The 18,574-nt window shown below is 41.1% G+C and overlaps 1 protein-coding gene across 4 annotated transcripts in view; it reads right to left on the bottom strand.

Moving 5' to 3' along the window:
• Positions 1–638: 638 nt before the first annotated feature.
• Positions 639–18,574, bottom strand: part of LOC119496431 (lymphoid enhancer-binding factor 1-like) — a 31,144-nt gene continuing 13,208 nt past the window's right edge. For 2 of the 4 annotated variants that reach the window (XM_037783727.1, XM_037783728.1), the window contains 2 exons: positions 3,111–3,195; positions 641–880 (listed from right to left, as the gene is read on the bottom strand). In XM_037783727.1, the coding sequence (XP_037639655.1) occupies positions 3,161–3,195 (35 nt within the window). In that variant the 3' untranslated portion in view covers positions 641–880; positions 3,111–3,160. Of the gene's footprint in view, positions 881–3,110; positions 3,196–18,574 lie in introns of all 4 variants that reach the window. The other 2 variants (XM_037783729.1, XR_005208700.1) reach the window with 2 other exon arrangements.

Genomic DNA, 18,574 nt, shown 5'->3' with positions numbered 1-18,574 from the left:
CGGACGGGTCTCATAGGGTTAAAAAAAAAAAATTGCAAACGTAGCACTTCAATTTCTTTGCGTTTTTTCCTCACAATTCTTCAGCCTCTTGACCCTGTGTTGTCGTCCTGCGACCGACCCGGTCAGATATTAGCCCCTAATGATTAACAGCAGCTTGTGTCGGGCTGTCCTTATCTCTGTAACATATGTGGGAGGCCAGGAGTAATGGGAGTATGGGAACAAATAACAGCTGATAAGAGTGGGCGGAGGAGCATGTGGAGTGTGTGTGCGCGCGTGTGCGCTTTATGCATGCATTTGCATTTATGTGTGTCAGCGGAGAAGGCGAGCGTTTGTTCTTGAAGGAGTTGCCGGCCCTCGCAAGAATGGAATGTGCCTCCGTGTACCGCGCTGCACATACCATCGACTCGCTCTCTCTTGCACACACACACATCAGCATTGTCGCACAGTGCATTAACAACCCACAAAGCAATTTACAGGTCACACTTGCGTGCAAAGGTCATAAGAAGTGTTTTCAATAAATCACACTAGAACACACTACAACAAGTGTGTGTGTGTGTTGTGTTCTTCAGTGAAAAAACACAGGAAATGACCAAAGGAAATGATGACCCGAGGAGTGAATCATGTTTTACAGTAAAACAAATACTTTTAATACAAATAGAGTTATCTTTATCTCCGTTATTGTAATCTTAATTACAATAAAGAGGGCGCCTTCTTAGTGAGAAAAAACCTTTCCACATAATCTCTTCTCGGCTCTTCCTGCATTTCCTCTTCTACTTCATCACAACACAATCTGGGTTTTCCTGGCACGGACGCAGGAAAGACAGACGTCAGCAACACAGCGCGAGGCGTTGTTGGGAAAGGCTGCGAGGAGGGGCAGGGCCTTTTTGGATAGAGAGACAGATTAGAGCAATTAGTGCCAAACGCTACATCACTCATAACAAATAGGGAGTGAGAGGAGCTGGAGTTTGGATGCAACGTGAAGGGCTATTATCATTAAGTTTAATGGATTGAAATCGCTGCGAAACTGCATGCTTGTCTAAACAGTTTTTGCTCACTCACAAGAAAGAGGCGGATTGGAGGGTGAAGGTGAGGGTAAAGAGGGAGAGAAGACGAGGCCCTCGTTCATCAAAACTTAGACAGGAGGTCAGATTTAAGCCCTGTGAACTGCAGGAATCTTTCTGTATCTGAATTGAGAAACTGTTGTAACAATTATAATGAGTGTTAAAGGTTCTCTATACGACATTCAGAACATTAATATAACAGCGAACAACTATGCTGCTATCGACACACTCTCACTCACAACTCGTCAAATACCACCGCTCGGTCGGTGCTCCTCGGCATCGGAGACCGACGCATGGGGTACCCCTCTTGCGTTACTTTTGGACATGTCAGGGACGGCGTGTCAATATATGCTTGTTAAATGCATAGTGTCCTTTCAAAATAAAGTTCAGTTTTTTACAGGAAGTTAGGTTTAGGCAACACAACCAATTAGTTAATGTTAGCAAACGATCGTGGTTAACGTTAACTTCACTGACTAGCGACTCCATCCACCCCAACCTCCTTCCTACGCGGACTTTGACGCTCATTATACTTCGTCACCTGGCTTCCTTAGAGGCAGCCCTGCACGTCCTGGCTCCTTGGGTCACGAATTACAGTGCATTACTTTTCGTTGGTATGATCATTGAATGAGAACAGCCTGACTAAAATGACTGCCATGTTGCAACAACAAGTCCTCCAAACTACTTCATCCTCTTCCGAAACAACCCATATGAGCTTCAGGGCCTTTCTTTTGCACAAGAGTCATCATTTGCAGCCCTTGTCGGTCATTTTAGGCATTTACAGAAATGACCAATAATTTTTATTTCCTTGCGGGGACATTTTATACACACCCTTCATTTCTGTGGGTGAGACTACCCGTAGCCCCCAAAAAAATCTTGATGCAGCAACATGTTCGTCCTTTACTGTATATACACTACAGAATGAAACAAACATATCAGCAAAAGATACGTTTTGTTTAATGAGCTTCACCATATGTGATATTACGGTAAGTATGTTATTTATTCATAACTTTGATTCCAAAGTAAGCATTTGACTTGCCCCAAACTGCATGTGATTATCATAAAGTGGGCATGTCTGTAAAGGGGAGACTCGTGGGTCACCATATAACCCATTTTCAACCACATATCTTGAGGTCAGAGGTCAAGGGACCCCTTTGAAAATGGCCATGGCAGTTTTTCCTCGCCAAAATGTAGTGTAAGTTTGGAGTGTTATTTAACCTCCTTTGTGATAAGCTAGTATGACAGGGATGGTACCAATGGATTCCTTAGGTTTATTTCTAGTTTCATATGAAACCAGTATCTTCACTCTAGTTTTAAAACTGAGCCTGTGACAACCTTGAACATTTTAAGTTGCGTTAATGCGTTAAAGAAGTTAGTGCCGTTAAATTGAATTTGCGTTAACGTGTTATCGTGTTAACTTTGACAGCCCTAATTGAATTACAAAAACATGAAGTAAGAATAAAAACAAGGTACGATTTTATCTGTGATAAGAAAAAAAAATCCTGTTATGATTTATCAATCTTTAATACTGTGTAATAATGTTAATCTCCCCCTGCACAATACTGTATAGCACTTTAAAATGAGAGTACATGTACAGTGTTCTGCGTCTGGGCTCCATGTGTGAAATGCTCATGATTATGATGATTCAGAATGTGGTTATTACTGTTGCTTTTATTGTGTAATCTCGAGTCCAGGATTATTAAGACGGTTGGAATGTGTCTACACGGTCTCTGACCAGATGTCAGTTTGATCTTCAGGACAACCAGGACGATATTAATGAACGCTGACACTGTTGGGGGAAATGATCATGCGATTACTGTACGAGCACATTTATTCTTGTGCAAGTTTGATAAATGAGAGTCGGTGTTGCTATACACTCATCCTGAGCCTGGACTCCTCCTCTCTCTCTGGCACCTTTTACTGTAACCCTCCCTGACTCGGTTTGGCCGTTGTGTGCTGTTTGACTCCACATTACTTCCTCCCCCTCCTCCTCCTCCTCCTCCTCCTCCTCCCCGGCTGAAGCGGCTGTGTGAATGTGCATCTGTGGTGTACCTCAGACATCAGATGTCACGGCTCAGCTTTGCTTTTAGAGGTTTGGCCTTTCACCTCTGCTGTTTGGAGTCCTCAGACTGTGAGTCTTGATGGGAGGGGAAACACAAGACATAATTCATGGAACAGAGAGAACATGATATAGTTTGCATGCACACACAAATGTGTTGACAAATGAACATGCTTGCATATACTGTTTTCACATGTAGACTGACACAAACAGACCCTAAAAACATGTGTGACCATGCCTGGTCCTGTAGCTCTAGTTATACCAGCTGCCTCTGGTTCACACAAAAAGACAGCTGATGGACATTATGGAGAACCAAATACTGTACAAGTACTGCTATGTGTACTGTATGTGTGTGTGTGCAATAAATTTACCACCATAGTAAAAGAGAAGTCTCCATACAGTCAGACTGTTAGTGTGACGTTGCTTCAAGTGTGTGAATGTGTGAAGGGTGTTAAATGTGGTAGCTGGTTACATCAGATGATGTCTCTTTTTTCCCTGAGTGGACTTTAGGCTGTCACTTAGTAACCAAGACATCTTAAACAGGAGTCGTGATAATCAATACTTATATTTCACAGCAGACATTTGGACATGTCATAGTAGGACAGGTAGGTAGTACAGTAGCACAGGTGTTATTAATAACATAAACAATGCTCTGTTCTAATCAAGTTTCCCATGAACAACACCAGGACCACAAGCAGCTAAATGGAATCCAACCATCGTTCATTTTATTGAACAATGCGGCATGTAAAAGTGTTGAATGAATAAACTTCATTGCCAAAGGTTTTTTATTTTTATTTTAAATATGACCAAAACTGACTTTTGTAGAGATCCTGGCATATTAGGCAAAGGCAATTTGGCAATCCTGAACTTTATCCAGCGATATCTCTGGCAGTTGTACAGCTAATAAAAAGAGAAATGCATTGATGGAAAGATGAAAATCGTGTTGTTTTAGAGTTGTATTGGTTGCCATTCTGTCAAGAAGGCAAGGGGTTGAAGTTTGACCCTTGAGTGACCATGCTCCCTTTATTTGGGTTTCATGTTTTTCTCAGGTTAAAAAGCTTTTAAAAGCCTTAAAAAATAAAGAGGGAAAAAACATGTCTGTGATCTTCTGACATCTGATCTAATCAGCTTGAACACAAATTGGAAATCATCAAGAGTCATAAAAATCAGTTTTCTGCAACATTTAGGAATATTAAGCGCCTATTTGGAGGCCATTTTGAAAAGATTGCAGTCTTTTCATAACATATAAACCTACATCTGTGCCAAATGTGTTGCTTTTATCGCAAAAATGCACAATCATTATACCTAAAGGCAGGGTTGACGATGTTCTCCGGTAGACACTATTTGTTATATTGGTTGAAATGGTCTTTACACCCCGACAGCGATCCATTACTGATGAGCTCTGAAAAAGGATCGTAAAAGAGCCGTCATCTGTAGCTGCTGCAATCCTGTAAAAACGTTTACCAATCACTGCCTCGAGGTCCGCTTGGAAAGAACCAATCAGATGCCTCCCTGCTGGTACTCTACCCTTGGCGTGCACCAGCCTGAACTCAAAGCGCTTCGCCGCCGCAAGTTTACTGGAGAATGGAAGAGAAAACTCAACCCTGCAGTAGCACTGCCGCGGTTACTTGTCATGAGGTAGCGTTGTTGAGTTGAGGTTCTCTCTCTCCGCTCTGTGTCTGTGAAGTAGATACGATGCGGCGCTGCTCGTGCATGTGTGTGTGGGGGGCGTTGCCTTGGAATGAGCCCCCAGGAGAGTGGGGGGTTTAGACGGAGCTCCTGAGGTGATGCTACATTCAAATTATGCTAGCTTTCCAACATCATCGACCTTACCTTTAACTGCCCCGCTACATTAGCCATTATAAGCTACTGGTCACACCAGACCGACCAAGGCCGTAGCTGCAAAACCTGTGAGTGCGATGAATTAAGCAAGTGACCATTTTATGGCTTATGAATTAAACTTTTTTATTTGTAAGAAGACAATTGTGTCATTTCTTTTTTTAGTTGCATAGTCTGACTTTAAAGGTGGGGATTGTACTTAAATTCATCAGTAATTTAGAAATCAACAATTTACAGACTTGCAGATTAAAGGGACTGTTTGTAACTTCTTACACGTGTAAATCACCCGGGTATGTGTCCCATGCGCGTTCGCGTGTGGCTACGCTGTTCAGACAAGACTCCAACACAAACTACACGGAAGCACCAAAACCACAAAGTTATATCTAGTGAAGCCCGTCTTGCAAAACAGTGTTGGCCGCGGTCGGAGAGACCGTAGCTTTGGTCTCCAGGGACGGAGTCTCTGCTCCTCTGCCTTCCTGCCTTCACTCAGCTCGCTCCACCTCACGTGCATGCGCGCTCACTACACACTGCAGAAGAGTTAGTAGCTCTGAGAATATCTAGTAAATGTACAGTGGACGTTTGTGCAGAAATAACTGCTGCAGCTCATCCAGACCAACAGAGGTTTTCCGTGTCTTGTGAAGTGACGGGGCTCCGCAGCGAGAAACGTTATCGTCTCTGACCAGGTGCTGGTGTCTCCCTCCAGCCCGGTCGGGAGGCTGAAGCAGGAAAAGCCAACACTAGGATCAGCGTCGATTCATGGAGAGACCTTCGTCTGGTCAGCTAACATTACTGCCAAGCAGCTGAAATATAGAGTGATATTGTGGTTTTAGCTGACGTGTGTCGCTTCACTGTTTTGAACGATGCTTGTTCATGTCTATGTAGAGCGAGCAAGTGCGATCCCAAAGCTGACTTTCGTTGACTTAACGGCCACAGGGATCGCTGTTAACAAGCATTTCTGATTCTTACAAACAGTCCCTTTAAAGCTAAAAAAAGACTAAAACACTTCAGAATCAGTTTGGAGCTTGACCATACTGCACATCATTGGTTCCTCCGTTGCCACACATCATGAACGGGATGATGAATCGTGTTTTGAGGGTAAGATGTTTTTTTTTTCTTTACGCCATACAATCGCTGCATTCAGTTAGAGCCTGAGATGTACAGCATGAGTCAGGTTATGGAAGTACAACCACAAGACTTGTAAAATGCTTCCTCTCATTTCTCAAGCTGGCAGGACAGGAGTGCTCTGTGCTCAGCTGGCAAAACCATCACACACATACACATACACACGCGCGCACACAGAAAGACATCTGCTCAAACACTCACCCTACATGGTGCTAAGTGAAAGTCAAGAGATGTTTTGATCTCAGAGAAAGACGGAAAGAAAGAAATCCAGATACTTAAAGTGCAGATCTGAAGGAAGGAAGAAAGATTAAGCAGGAGAATAAAAAAGGAAGGTACTGGTAGAGAATAACACAAAAGAGACATTACAATAAAAACGCTTTTATACTGTACAGACGTGGAAGGCTGCATGTTGCACACGTTTTTAACTACCCGTAGAGACTGGTGGAGCTGCAGGAAAGCAGGGGCTCATTAGTCAGCAGAACACGATCTGTGCACGTTGCCGCCCTGTGATTTCCCCACTGTCGCTGTTAATCTACTTCTTAACCTCTACGGTTGTGCTTCTGCAGCCAGAACAAAGCCCCCCCGAGAGGGGAGGGGAGACGAGGCAGGAGATGAGAGAGGAGGGAGTTCTCACGCTGCCTTCAATTTCGTAGAATTCAATTGTTATAATTTGGCTTTCATTTTTCTATAATTTATGGCTTTTGAGTTTGCCTTTGATTATGTTTGCCTTTTGATTTTATTTTCTCAAATGATTTTGGTACAAGAGATCAGAGGAACTATACTGCACACATTGCAATAGATCATTTGTGCAAACAGTTCATTGACATGCTTTCTTATGAGCAGGGTCTGAAATGAACTTTTTTCACTGTCTGCTAATGTGGCAGACGAGTATATATATTTTTTTCTGCAACTCAGAAATTTTATCTGGCACTTTGAAATCTCTGTGCTAAATGAAGGAATAACATTTTAGATCTGATGTCATTCAATGTTAAATATATTTTACACAAAAAACATTATATGCATGGTAAATTACAGTGTTGAAATTACACCGTGGCTTCCGGGGAGCCCTATTTTTCGGGGCAGAGAGGGAACTGTACTTTGTTATTGTCATCTATAGTGGTTATTTGCATAAAAACACACATTCAAATGATTATGATTATTTAAATATTTGCTTTGATTAAAAAAAATCTTGGCAACCTGCTTAGTGTTAGTGTTAAACAGGTCATAATTCTCTCTCTATTATCTATTTTATATTGCTGTGAAAACATCTCCTACAAACAACTGGATTTATTCAAGTTTCTCGCCAAAAACTTACGAGATTACATTTGATTGACACATCATTGTAATTTACCTTCACCCAAGTCATTTTTTCTGAGCAGAGTTTGAACGCCTCATGATAATAACTCAATGGCACCTCCGTTAACATTAGTAGCTTCATTATTTAGCCAATCAGGACTGCGCTGCCCATCGGCTGCTAACAGGTAACGTTACTACCTCTCCTCCTGCTGATTTTTGTTGTTCGCAGTGTAGCATCATCAGGAAAAAAATAGGGTGCGTTCCTCAGGTTTAGTAGCGCCACGCTTTTGAGCGCTTTGTTTTAAACAAGACCCCATTGGAAGGCAGCATTCTGGTAGAGTGGCGGCGCGATTCGAGAGACGGGGCGTCACGTTAGCTGCTCCTCATTTGCATAAAGTTGAGGTAGGGTTAGGGTTAGTAGTAGGAATGCTCAAGCACACATTACATTTCCTCTCAGCACCCTTAAAAAATAATAATAATTATTATTATGAATTATTAGGCCTATTATTATTATTTTCTGAAATCATTGTAAGCCATCTAATGTTAGATTTTACAAACTTGTCTGTTAGAGACAGGGGGCAAACAACTACAGGTTCAAAGGACTTTATTTAAGAAGGTTTAACATCCAGTATTCTTTATAAAGTCATGATGTTACAGACTCCGGTACAGTAGGTAGCGGCATGCACCTTTAACGTTGGTAGTCTGCCAGTAAAACCAAAGGAGAAGAAGAAGAAGGAGGTAGTGAATTTAATAGTGATGGTGTAGATTAAAAGCACAAGTTAATTTAAACGTTCGCAAATAAAATTGCTGAATGTTCTGACTGAGAACTTGGGGTCAAATTGGTCGTTATTACCACAGACAGATATAGAAACATAGATATCACGTTTGCAATTTGACGTGGGTCTGCGCGTCCGCCATATTGGAGTGGTCAAAATCCATTAGTAAACAAATACAATATGCAGACCTCTGAGTTTCTGCAAAACAAGAGTCCATGTATTATTTCGGGGTCTTTTTTGTGGCTTTTTCATCTAAATTATTCATCACATGTTATCACAGTCTTCTGTACATGTTGCTTGTTGCTGTGTACATTTTCATTAAAAGTACATTGAGCTAGCTGTAATTGCTTCCCTTGGACCTTTCTTGTTTTTTCAACGAGTCATGAGACCAAAACCATTATTTTTCTTTTGTTCCAGGCTGTAAACTTGTTTATTTCTACTGTCAAGTTGGGCATTTTGTTGAACCCCCAGGTTCCATTAGAAGGCAGCAAAAGAGACAGTTGACTATCACCACTAAGCTACATCCACCCGCAGCACAAACACTAAAACACAGACAGACTGAACTAATACACAATGTTCACAAGCATTCAAAACAGCGCACTCATAAGAAACAGATGGGTAACAGGTCTCATCACATATGGATCTCAGCTTGGTTATGTGTCACAGCTTTAGTCTCTGCTGAGTCCAATGGGTGTAGGTCTCTAGATGAGTCACTGGCTGATTTAGAATTTCTAGAGAAAAATATTTTTCTTCTCTTCCACATATTAAAATGATGTGTTACATTGTTGTTGCACGTACTATATGTGGGATCATCAACACATAGAAATGAGCGTTAGCTTCTAATTAACTGCATGAGCATATTCGCATTACATTGGATTACATGTTTCCTATTGTATATTTAAGATGTTTGAGGATGCTTAAAATAATCAGCTGTCAGATACTGAGAAGTGAACCCCCAGCGAGGTAAATCTATGCTCTGAACACAAAAGAAAGCTTTTAGAAATGGCATGATCAACTTCCATATCAGGGGCTGAAGACTGAGGGCGGGCTCACACCAAGCATCCACGAAGAGCACCGCACTTTGAAGCAAATTTTACATACGAACCACGTTTCAAAACAGCAGTCCACAAATCAATGGGTGACGTCACGGTGACTACGTCCACTTCTTACGTATACAGTCCATGGTTCAACCGGACTAAACAAGGTCGGTGTGAACGCGCCCTTAAAGTTGAATCAAGACGGACATATAAATACTAGGTTTTAAATAACAAGTGAGCTTGTGCTTGGTCTTGGGAATCATGCTCATATGATCATACGTCATAGTCATATGTCCAAAACAGATATATCACAAATGAGAAGCTGATGATTCACGTCAGCAAAAAGATCTGTTGGTTGATCACAAGGTGATGTACTGTACATGGCTCTAAACATATTTTAGGGACACTATTTTAAGGGTCAAAGAACTCGTGATTCACAGTTTACAGTTTTTTTTCTTCTGTTGATCAATGAGCACCGTCTGCATCACATAAATGAATAAAATAAAATAAAACAACCCAGCTACTACTGCTTAATGTTTGTGAGTGAATGCATGAATATTTGTCCAATGAATACACTGAAGCCGGCTTTCAGCATAAGAAAGGTCATAGAATTATGAGAAAGACCTGGGCCCATATTGAATCAGTTTTTGTCAGGTAGTTAGCTCCACTAATCCCCTCAATACGGCTGCCATGGCGTATTGAGTCGCTGTTGTCGTGAAAAAGCTGATAATCTGAATTACAAACAGATATAACCATCAACCTGAACTTCTCTTTTTGATTATTATCCTTATAGTTATTAGTAATAACTCCTCAACTGTATTACATGATTTTTTTTACAGTGCAAATTGGTGAAAAGTGAAAGATGTCTCCATGCAGGCATTTTGGCCAAAATTTCTCACGCAAGGGAAAAGAGGGATGGAAGAGGGACAGAGGGAGAGGAAGCAGTAAGGAAGCACTTGAAATAATTCAGCATGGGAAAGTGACAGAGGCCTGCATGGGACGTGAAAAACAAAAGAAAAACCCAGAGAGACGGTGTAGGGAGGGAAGTGAATATCATTTCATCTGTTATATCATCATAATTCTCCATTCACCTCACATGTTTCCTCTACACTCGACCTGCCAGATCGCTGTTGCGGAAGGGCCCTCCCAACAGGAAAGAGATCATTTATTTCTCTTGCTGACCGATGCTGGTAGTAGCGTCTGTGGGCAGTATTTGTTTTGGGTGGATCAGCTCTTCCTAATGAAACCCAGTGGGCTGGAAAGTCCGTCGAGAGAAGGCGGGGGGATGTTTTCAGCAGTGATCGGTTTGGGTTGATGTGTTAGAAATACTCATGAAAGAAAAGGGGCGACTTTGACAACTTTTATAGTTGAAACTGCAGAGCTAACTTACAGTCACCATCATATACTTTTGCTTCTTAACTTGCCCCTCATATTCCCTCCCTTTCTGTATAAAACAGGAAATAATGCTGTCTTTCACTTAGTTTATCCGGTTTCTTTGGTCCAATATTGTGCCTTGCTGCATGTCTGTGTGTCCTCACAACAGATCCTCTCCACTCACTTCTACATGTTCTTCCAATCAGTGCTTCAAAACTTTTATTCTTCCCGCATCCCCCCACCGTTGAGCCATCGTAATTGCTGCAAAACAGACGATGTGCATTTCATTGTGTTTCGTGTCTCTTTTAATGGTGGTTTGATGCCACTTTTGGTCAAATGGATTTGTCATTGTATTGCAAATTGTCTGTGAATGCAGTCGTGTGTGTGTGTGTGTGTGTGTGTGTGCGTGTTTGTGTGTGTGTAAGCACACATGGCCGTAATTCAGAAAAGTTACGGAAAGTTGCCTGTGTATCATTTACCCTGCACAGTTCATGTGTTTTCTGGACTGCTGTCTAGACTGCGTGAGCACACATTTCATGAAAATAAACAGTCACAATATTGCGTAAACACACTTGTAAATCACACGCTTGGCCAATGAGGGTACAAGCTGTACTGTTTTTGTCTGACAATTTATTACTAAAGTGAAACTAAAATCTAAAGTTAGCTCAAATTTGATTTAACGGCACTAATTTCTTTAACGCATTAACGCAACTTTAGGTTGTAGCGGGCTCAGTTTTAAAGCTAGAGTGAAGATGCTGTGTCAAAAAAACAAAAAAAAACTAAGGAATCCATTTGTACCAACCATGTCATACTAGCTTGTGGCAAAGGATGCAAAATAACGCTTCAAACTTACGCTGCATTTTGGTGAGGAAGAACTGGCATGGCCATTTTCAAAGGGGTGCCTTGACCTCTGACCTCAAGATATGTGAATGTAAATGGGTTCTATGGGTACCCACGAGTCTCCCCTTTACAGACATGCCCACTTTATGATAATCACATGCAGTTTGGGGCAAGTCATAGTCAAGTCAGCACACTGACACACTGACAGATGTTGTTGCTTGTTGGGCTGCAGTTTACCATGTTATGATTTGAGCATATTTCTTATGCTAAATGCAGTACCTGTGAGGGTTTCTGGACAATATTTGTCAGTGTTTTGTGTTTTGAATTGATTTCCAATAATAAATATATACATACATTTGCATAAAGCAGCATATTTGTCCACTCCCATGTTGATTTAAATTAAATACTTGACAAATCTCCCTTTAAGGTACATTTTGAACTGATAAAAAATTTGATTAATTTGCGATTAACTATTTTAATCGATTGACAGCCCTAATTATTTAGTTTGATTTCATTTTCTAAAGCATTTCTTTGCATTAGAACAACTATTTTTATGATTTCCCTCTGTATTTGAAAGGTACTATATAACAACGTTTCCTATATTGTACGTCTATACACTGTTCAACACAGCACAGTCAGTCCCTCTGGTCCTGCTGACCAAGAGGCTCCATCTCCTCTGGCAGCGAGCCGTGGCAGTGGCCAAAGGCTTAGTGGAGATCAAACACTCGCTTTAACCAGAAAAGACAAACCAAAGCTCAATTAGCCCTGTGTACTTAAGTATCAGCTGACTGCAATCACACCATCAGGGATTGTCAGCAGAGGAAGACAGAACCAGACTGGATTAACACGACTCTTCTCTTCTTGTCATATTGACTTGCAACAACGAGCATTACAACATTGTGAATGTTGAAGAACTTGTCACACTTAAAGGCTTTATTTTGGGCATCTAACTAAACACCAATTGACTTCCAGACGAGGGAACCAGAAGTGCTAAAATGCTAACTCATTTCCAGGTTTTAGGAATCATTCCTGTAGCACTCTATAACTGTCCTTTCGATTGTGTTTACTTCCACTTCCTCCTCCAATCTCCTGTTTATTTGTTCTCATCCGGCTGGAGGGGAGCTTGTTTAGCTACAAACAATGTCAGAGTTATTGATTTGAACTTCCTAATACTTTTCATTGGACAGATTTAAATCCATTTAGTTCACTTTCTTGATTTATGAAGAATAAACAAAGAATGAATCATTTAACCAAACATGAACACAATTCATTTACACAATTTATAGTTTGTAACTCAAAACTGAAATCCTTTTTCATAAGGTCTTCAGTAAATGAGAGAGCCAACATGGAGGAAACCGATACACAGTCCACTCAGCAGGTCCACTGACTTTCTATTGGCACAGACACGGGATGCTTTCTGTATAGACAAGGTTTCAGGGGTTTAAGCAGCCATCGCATTGGATAAGAACATTGTTCTCTTAGCTTACTGTAGTTATGCATTCTGTATAATTTACTATGTAAGTTCTTCATAACCTTAAAATAACCCTATCTGTTCCATGTTCAAGCTGATAAAAGCTTGTTTGCTCCATACTAATGTATTCCAGTTTTCTCTGCACAATAACACTTGGTCATTATTTTGCAATACTGTCTTCTGTGACTAATAGACCCACACCAACACATTATTTACTCAAGAAAGAATGCTGGGAAAAAGGGAAAAAATGTGTTTTCTGTAACAGTAAGGCCAGTGCACACAACACATTCCCACTCCCAACTCGTGTCAAATACCAACACTTGGTCAGTGGCCCTATACGCAAACTATAACACTCTAGATACCCATGTAGTATCAGTTTTGGTTGTGTCAGTTTAAGCTCGTTCAACCTGTCCTTACTCCCAACTTGTCAAATACTGCCATTCGGAAATGCCCCTCAGCATCGAGAACCAACGCACGGAGGCACCCTTTAGCAACAGTATGTGATGAGCCGGGCTTTCAACTAACTCCAATGTAAACTGTGGCGTTATTTGACAGTCGGAGCAAGTGAGACTCCGCTCAGGGCGGGTGGCGGATGGGCCAAACAAACACAAGACTTTCTACCAGGAGACCGCTGTTCGTGTCCTGTGTGATACTTAAAGTAACGTTGACTTATTCTGTCACATGAATAGACACGTGAGTTGTTAGTATCATCAGCACGAGTCATGTAAGATAACGTCAACCACGATCGTTCCCTAACCCTAACTAAGTGGTTGTGTTGCCTAAACCTAACTTCCTGTGAAAAAGGAAAAGATCATGGTTTGGGTTAAAATAAGTACAATTGTTATGTAATAAAAGGCAGCATTTGTTAAGTAATTTACATACGGACGTTGGTTTAGTATTTAAGTTGCGTAACAAAACTGCAGCAAAATAATTCAACGTTAACTTGGTTTCACGCAGTACACGAACAGTGGTCTCCTGTGAAACTCTGTGTTTGTTTGATCCTTCCATCCACTCCGACCTCCTCCCTGAGCGGACTATCGTGCTCGAAAGCCTGGTGCATCACATACAGAAACTAAAGGGTGCCTCGGAGGGGGGGGACACTGACCAAGTATCGGCATTTGATGAGTTGGGAGTGAAAACAGGTTGTTGCAAAACATTGTGAGGTATAGTAACTTTGGCAGAGGTGGACTCATGTAGAGATCAAGCCATGATTTAATGATTATGTTGTTGGAGGGACTGGGTGGTCAGGGGTTCAGTATTTGGGATGTGGACAGTGCTGGGTGGAGCCCAATAATTAAATGAATGAGCAGGGAATTAGTCATCATCGTGTTGGGATTTGGCAGGAACACATAGGCACGATGTGGTGGTGATTTGGACATTATCCCATTGATCCATTTGGGCGAAGTTGTTAAGATTTGGAAAAGAGCGACAATGCATCAACCCACTCTGAGTTGAATTACACTAAAACTATTTCTGCATCATTTGAGAAAAATAGGTGTGCCTCTTGTTCAGTATGATGCACTGTACATGCTGATAATTTAATACTGAAGTCACTAGCTAAAACTTTGTTTTATTTTCAAAGTTTTCTTCATAATTTATTGTCATATGGTGGTCATGGTCATGACTTCTTTCCTCTCCCTCAAGCCTCAGACTGTTCAAACGGTTTGATTTCTTATTTTATCATTGATTTGTATAGGCCTAATGTTTTGGAAATAACATTTTCAGATTTGGGATTTTATTTTTTTAGTTTTCAGACGCATTTTCAATATAATCCTAATTATTACCATATGTGCAATGTGGGTAATGTGCAATATATGTTGTTTGTGGCTTTCATTGGAATGTGTTTCTCTGTTTACATGTTGATTATGTTTGTTTTTAATGTTTTTATGTATTGATGCTGCTGTGGAGGCAGCTGATGGTGTGCACTTGAGTCCAAGACAAATTTCCCCAAGGGGACAATAAAGTGTATCGTATCATATAACAAACACAAGTTTAACACAATTTGTCAAATAACACAAATTTTATTGGTGACCCACTCAAATGACCACAACTCACTGCATTGAAAAGCTGATATGACATAAAGTGTTTGTAGCATAATCATTATAACAGTTTATTGAAGAACACTTACATTAAACTGCCTGTTTGGACTGATTTCCTGGTACTGGCCTTTGCCTGTCTTACTAAGTAAAAGCTTAACCTCACTGTTAAATTGCCTGACTCATTTTTGTGCTTTTGGGTTCCATTCTTCTAGTTTCGCTAGAAGTTTTACATCTACAATATAAAAAAATATCACTACATATCCCACTCTGAATTTTGAAGAATTTAGGTCTTAAAAAAACGCTGGTTGCTAACAAGTGGCTAAATACATTAGAGCCTTGTTGTGTATACTCACTCTCATGCGACCGTGGTGTAGTTTGTTTATAGCCTTATGTTAGCTTTTTACTTCTGGCGCTTGCATTTACACTTTGGGGGATGACTGTGGCTCAGAGGTAGAGCGGGTCGCTGATCAATCGGATCCTCTGCCATCAGTGTATGAATGTGTGTGAATGGGTGAATGCTGACATGTAGTGTAAAGCGCTTTGAGTGGTCGGAAGACTAGAAAGGCACTATATAAATGCAAGTCCATTTACCATTCATCATTCAAAAATCATAAAAGTGGTGTTCATTTGTGGAGATTATCTTGCTGAACAAAACGTGTAAGTATCATAAACGTTTGTTTTCCACAGAGCTAATCTTTTGCAATAATCCAAAACCCAATGGAACAATCCCATTGGCTTTTTGTGAAGGGAACCAGGGCGATGCTAACTTCCTGGTTGGCCTACACAAATACGTCATCCCTGCACCACTCTATATCTACATAGGGAGCGGGTTCTCTTCACGGAGCTGGCCGCCATGTTTCTAAACTAACCAAACAAACCAAAACACTGTTAACTTTTCCTGCTCGGGCCAGAGTTCATAACGTTACTCGCTCTGGAGTTAACCCCTGTCACTCCAACCTCTGTTGGTTTTGAGGAGCTGCAGCATTCATTTCTGCACAAACTGCCACTTCCACTGTACATTCGCTTGATATTGTCAGAGCTAAACTAACTCTCTTCTGCTCTGCTAGCTCACTTGTTCACTCACTCTCTCTCTCTCTCTCTCTCTCTTGCTTCACCACTCACTTTCCCACGTACACAGACACTCTGGCTCTTTTATTCTTCAAATGACCTATCTGACAACAACTGGCTCTAGATAGGGCCATTCCAGCAACATGAGCGATAAGTGTGCCTGCACAAGCCCCTACAGGGTTTAGGCACCAAAACTACTCAGTTGGGTTTGATCTTACACTGTACATCTTTAAGTCATTTTTAATGCAGGGTTTTTACTTCACCACCACATGATACTGCTACTTTTACTTTACTTTACAACTAGTGAAGGCTCTGAATACAACACCACACATACATACACTCAAACAGAGCATGTGACAGTACTAATGTCGAGGTACTGAACGTATTAGCATAGCAGATGTCTTCGATTAATGATTACCAATCGCAATCCAGAAGCAGACACTCACACACACACATGCAAGTTTTCAGGCAAGGAAAAGAATCCCTAAAGGAGCAATGATCTCTTCCCAAAGATAGTTTAAATTCTGAGGTTTTCTCAGAACAAAGTGTCCCTGAGTGGTTGGAAGAGATCAAAAGTGCGTACAGTAAGTACTTACATCCATTCCGCAGAATTCTGTCTCTTGATAGACAGAAGAGTAGACAGGAGTACTCACTTACTCATCTGCACCTGCTGCTTTACTACTTACTGTGTTGTGTCTGTGGTTGGATTAGTTCAGACTGATTAATAACTGACAACTACAATCCAGGAGCACACAACACAGCTTCACAGCAGTTTGTGGAATAGTCACGAAATTGAATCTATCTGATTTGTGTACATACTGTAGACACAAATTTCCCTTTTTCCACTCAGCATGACTTTCAACAACATATTTTTAGTGTGTTTTCCTACGAATGTCCACTCAAGTCTTTTCAAAATAAAACTACTTAGATAGGCTTAGGAAAAGATTGACTTAGTTAGGCTTAGGCAACAAACTACTTAGTTAGGTTTAGGAAAAGATCGACTTAGTTAGGCTTAGGCAACAAACTACTTAGTTAGGTTTAGGAAAAGATCGACTTAGTTAGGCTTAGGCAACAAACTACTTTGTTAGGCTTAGGAAAAGATTGCGTTTTGGGGTTTAAATAACACCGGAAGTGCCGTAACTTCAGTACGGAAGTTACGTGACAAAAACTACTTAGATAGCTTTAGTAAAAGATCATGGTTTGGGTTAAAATAACTTCGGAAGTGCCGTAACTTACAACAAATAAATCAACACTTCACATGGCACACGAACGCCGGTCTACTGGGCGAAAATCCTGTGTTTTTTGACCCACCCATCCACACCAACCCCCTCCCTACACAGCGTTCGCCACTCTTTACAATTACTTGGTTTACATACAAATTTATTTCATGCTGACCATCACAACAATTTGTGTCTATAAACACAAATCAATACATTCAATTTCGTGACTATTTCGCAAACTGCTGTGCGACAAGGCTGCATGTACACATACACCCACATAGCGTAGTCTCATTAGGTTTTCCTGTCTTGTTCTTTAAATCAACAGACAGCTGTTGTATAGACTGTACGAGTATGTTGTGGCTTTACTCATCCTGCTGTCATCGTCCTGCTCTCCACATGTGTTGTCTGCCTCACAGAACTGTCTGGGTGTCCTCTTTAGACAAACACACAGACCACTAGAACCTCTACTCGCAGCCCGTTATTAGAGGCAGGACCTTGATGACATTATGGTTGACTCTTCAGTTCAAGTGAAGTTCAGCTGTCTGCGGACAGAACATCAGCAGAGCTGTAATCTCTGTGCAAAGTCTTCATCAAAACTGATATTTAAGAACTTTATTTGGGATTTGGTTGTCTATATCAGCTCAGGTCTGATCACTCCAAGGGCTTAGGTATCATTTCAACATTGGTGGGGGCACATATTAATTTTCCTCCAGGAAATTTTGAGCATTTAACACTTCATTTCCTGCATTCTGGTGAATGTTTCTGCATCAATTCATGGTGGAAATGTCTTTTTAATGCGGTATTTGAAGAGTTGGGAATGAGAACGGGTTGGTTAAAAATGTAGGTTTTTGTCCGTCCCCAAAATGCTGGTAGGGTGTATGTAATCCTGTGTGGACAGTTGGGATTTTAAATTGCAAATATTTACTCTCTTTTTAACATCAAGGCTTGTTTTAAAGCATGCAGTTAGGGTATAATGTGTCAAACTATTTCCTGCCATTCTGCATCAGCACTGCAGAGTTTCTTAAATTCTTGCTCTGGTGCAGTGGAGCAGCACATGTACAGTACATACAGTACTCTTCTCTTCCATGGTTCCATCTTTAATGATCTCTTTGTTCAGCCCACCAGAGTTGAGTCTAATCCATTCAGCCCCTTCACTCCAGGACCACTTTGATGTCAAACTCCCTCTCTGCGTTGCCCCCTTGGTCCTTTCCACTTGCCCTTTAACCTCTGTTCATTTTTCCATCTCGCCCTCATCTCCCTCGTTCTCCTCCTCATGTCTGTTTACGCCTGTTGTTAGGCATGTCCCCATGGCGACCAAATCTGGGCCCTCAGACCAACGTCTGGGCTCGCGAACATATCTGGAGAGAAAGAGTGG

Source organism: Sebastes umbrosus, chromosome 11 (assembly GCF_015220745.1).
Source record: "Sebastes umbrosus isolate fSebUmb1 chromosome 11, fSebUmb1.pri, whole genome shotgun sequence".
Lineage (NCBI taxonomy): Eukaryota > Metazoa > Chordata > Actinopteri > Perciformes > Sebastidae > Sebastes > Sebastes umbrosus.
This window is presented reverse-complemented; position numbering and strand designations above follow the sequence as displayed.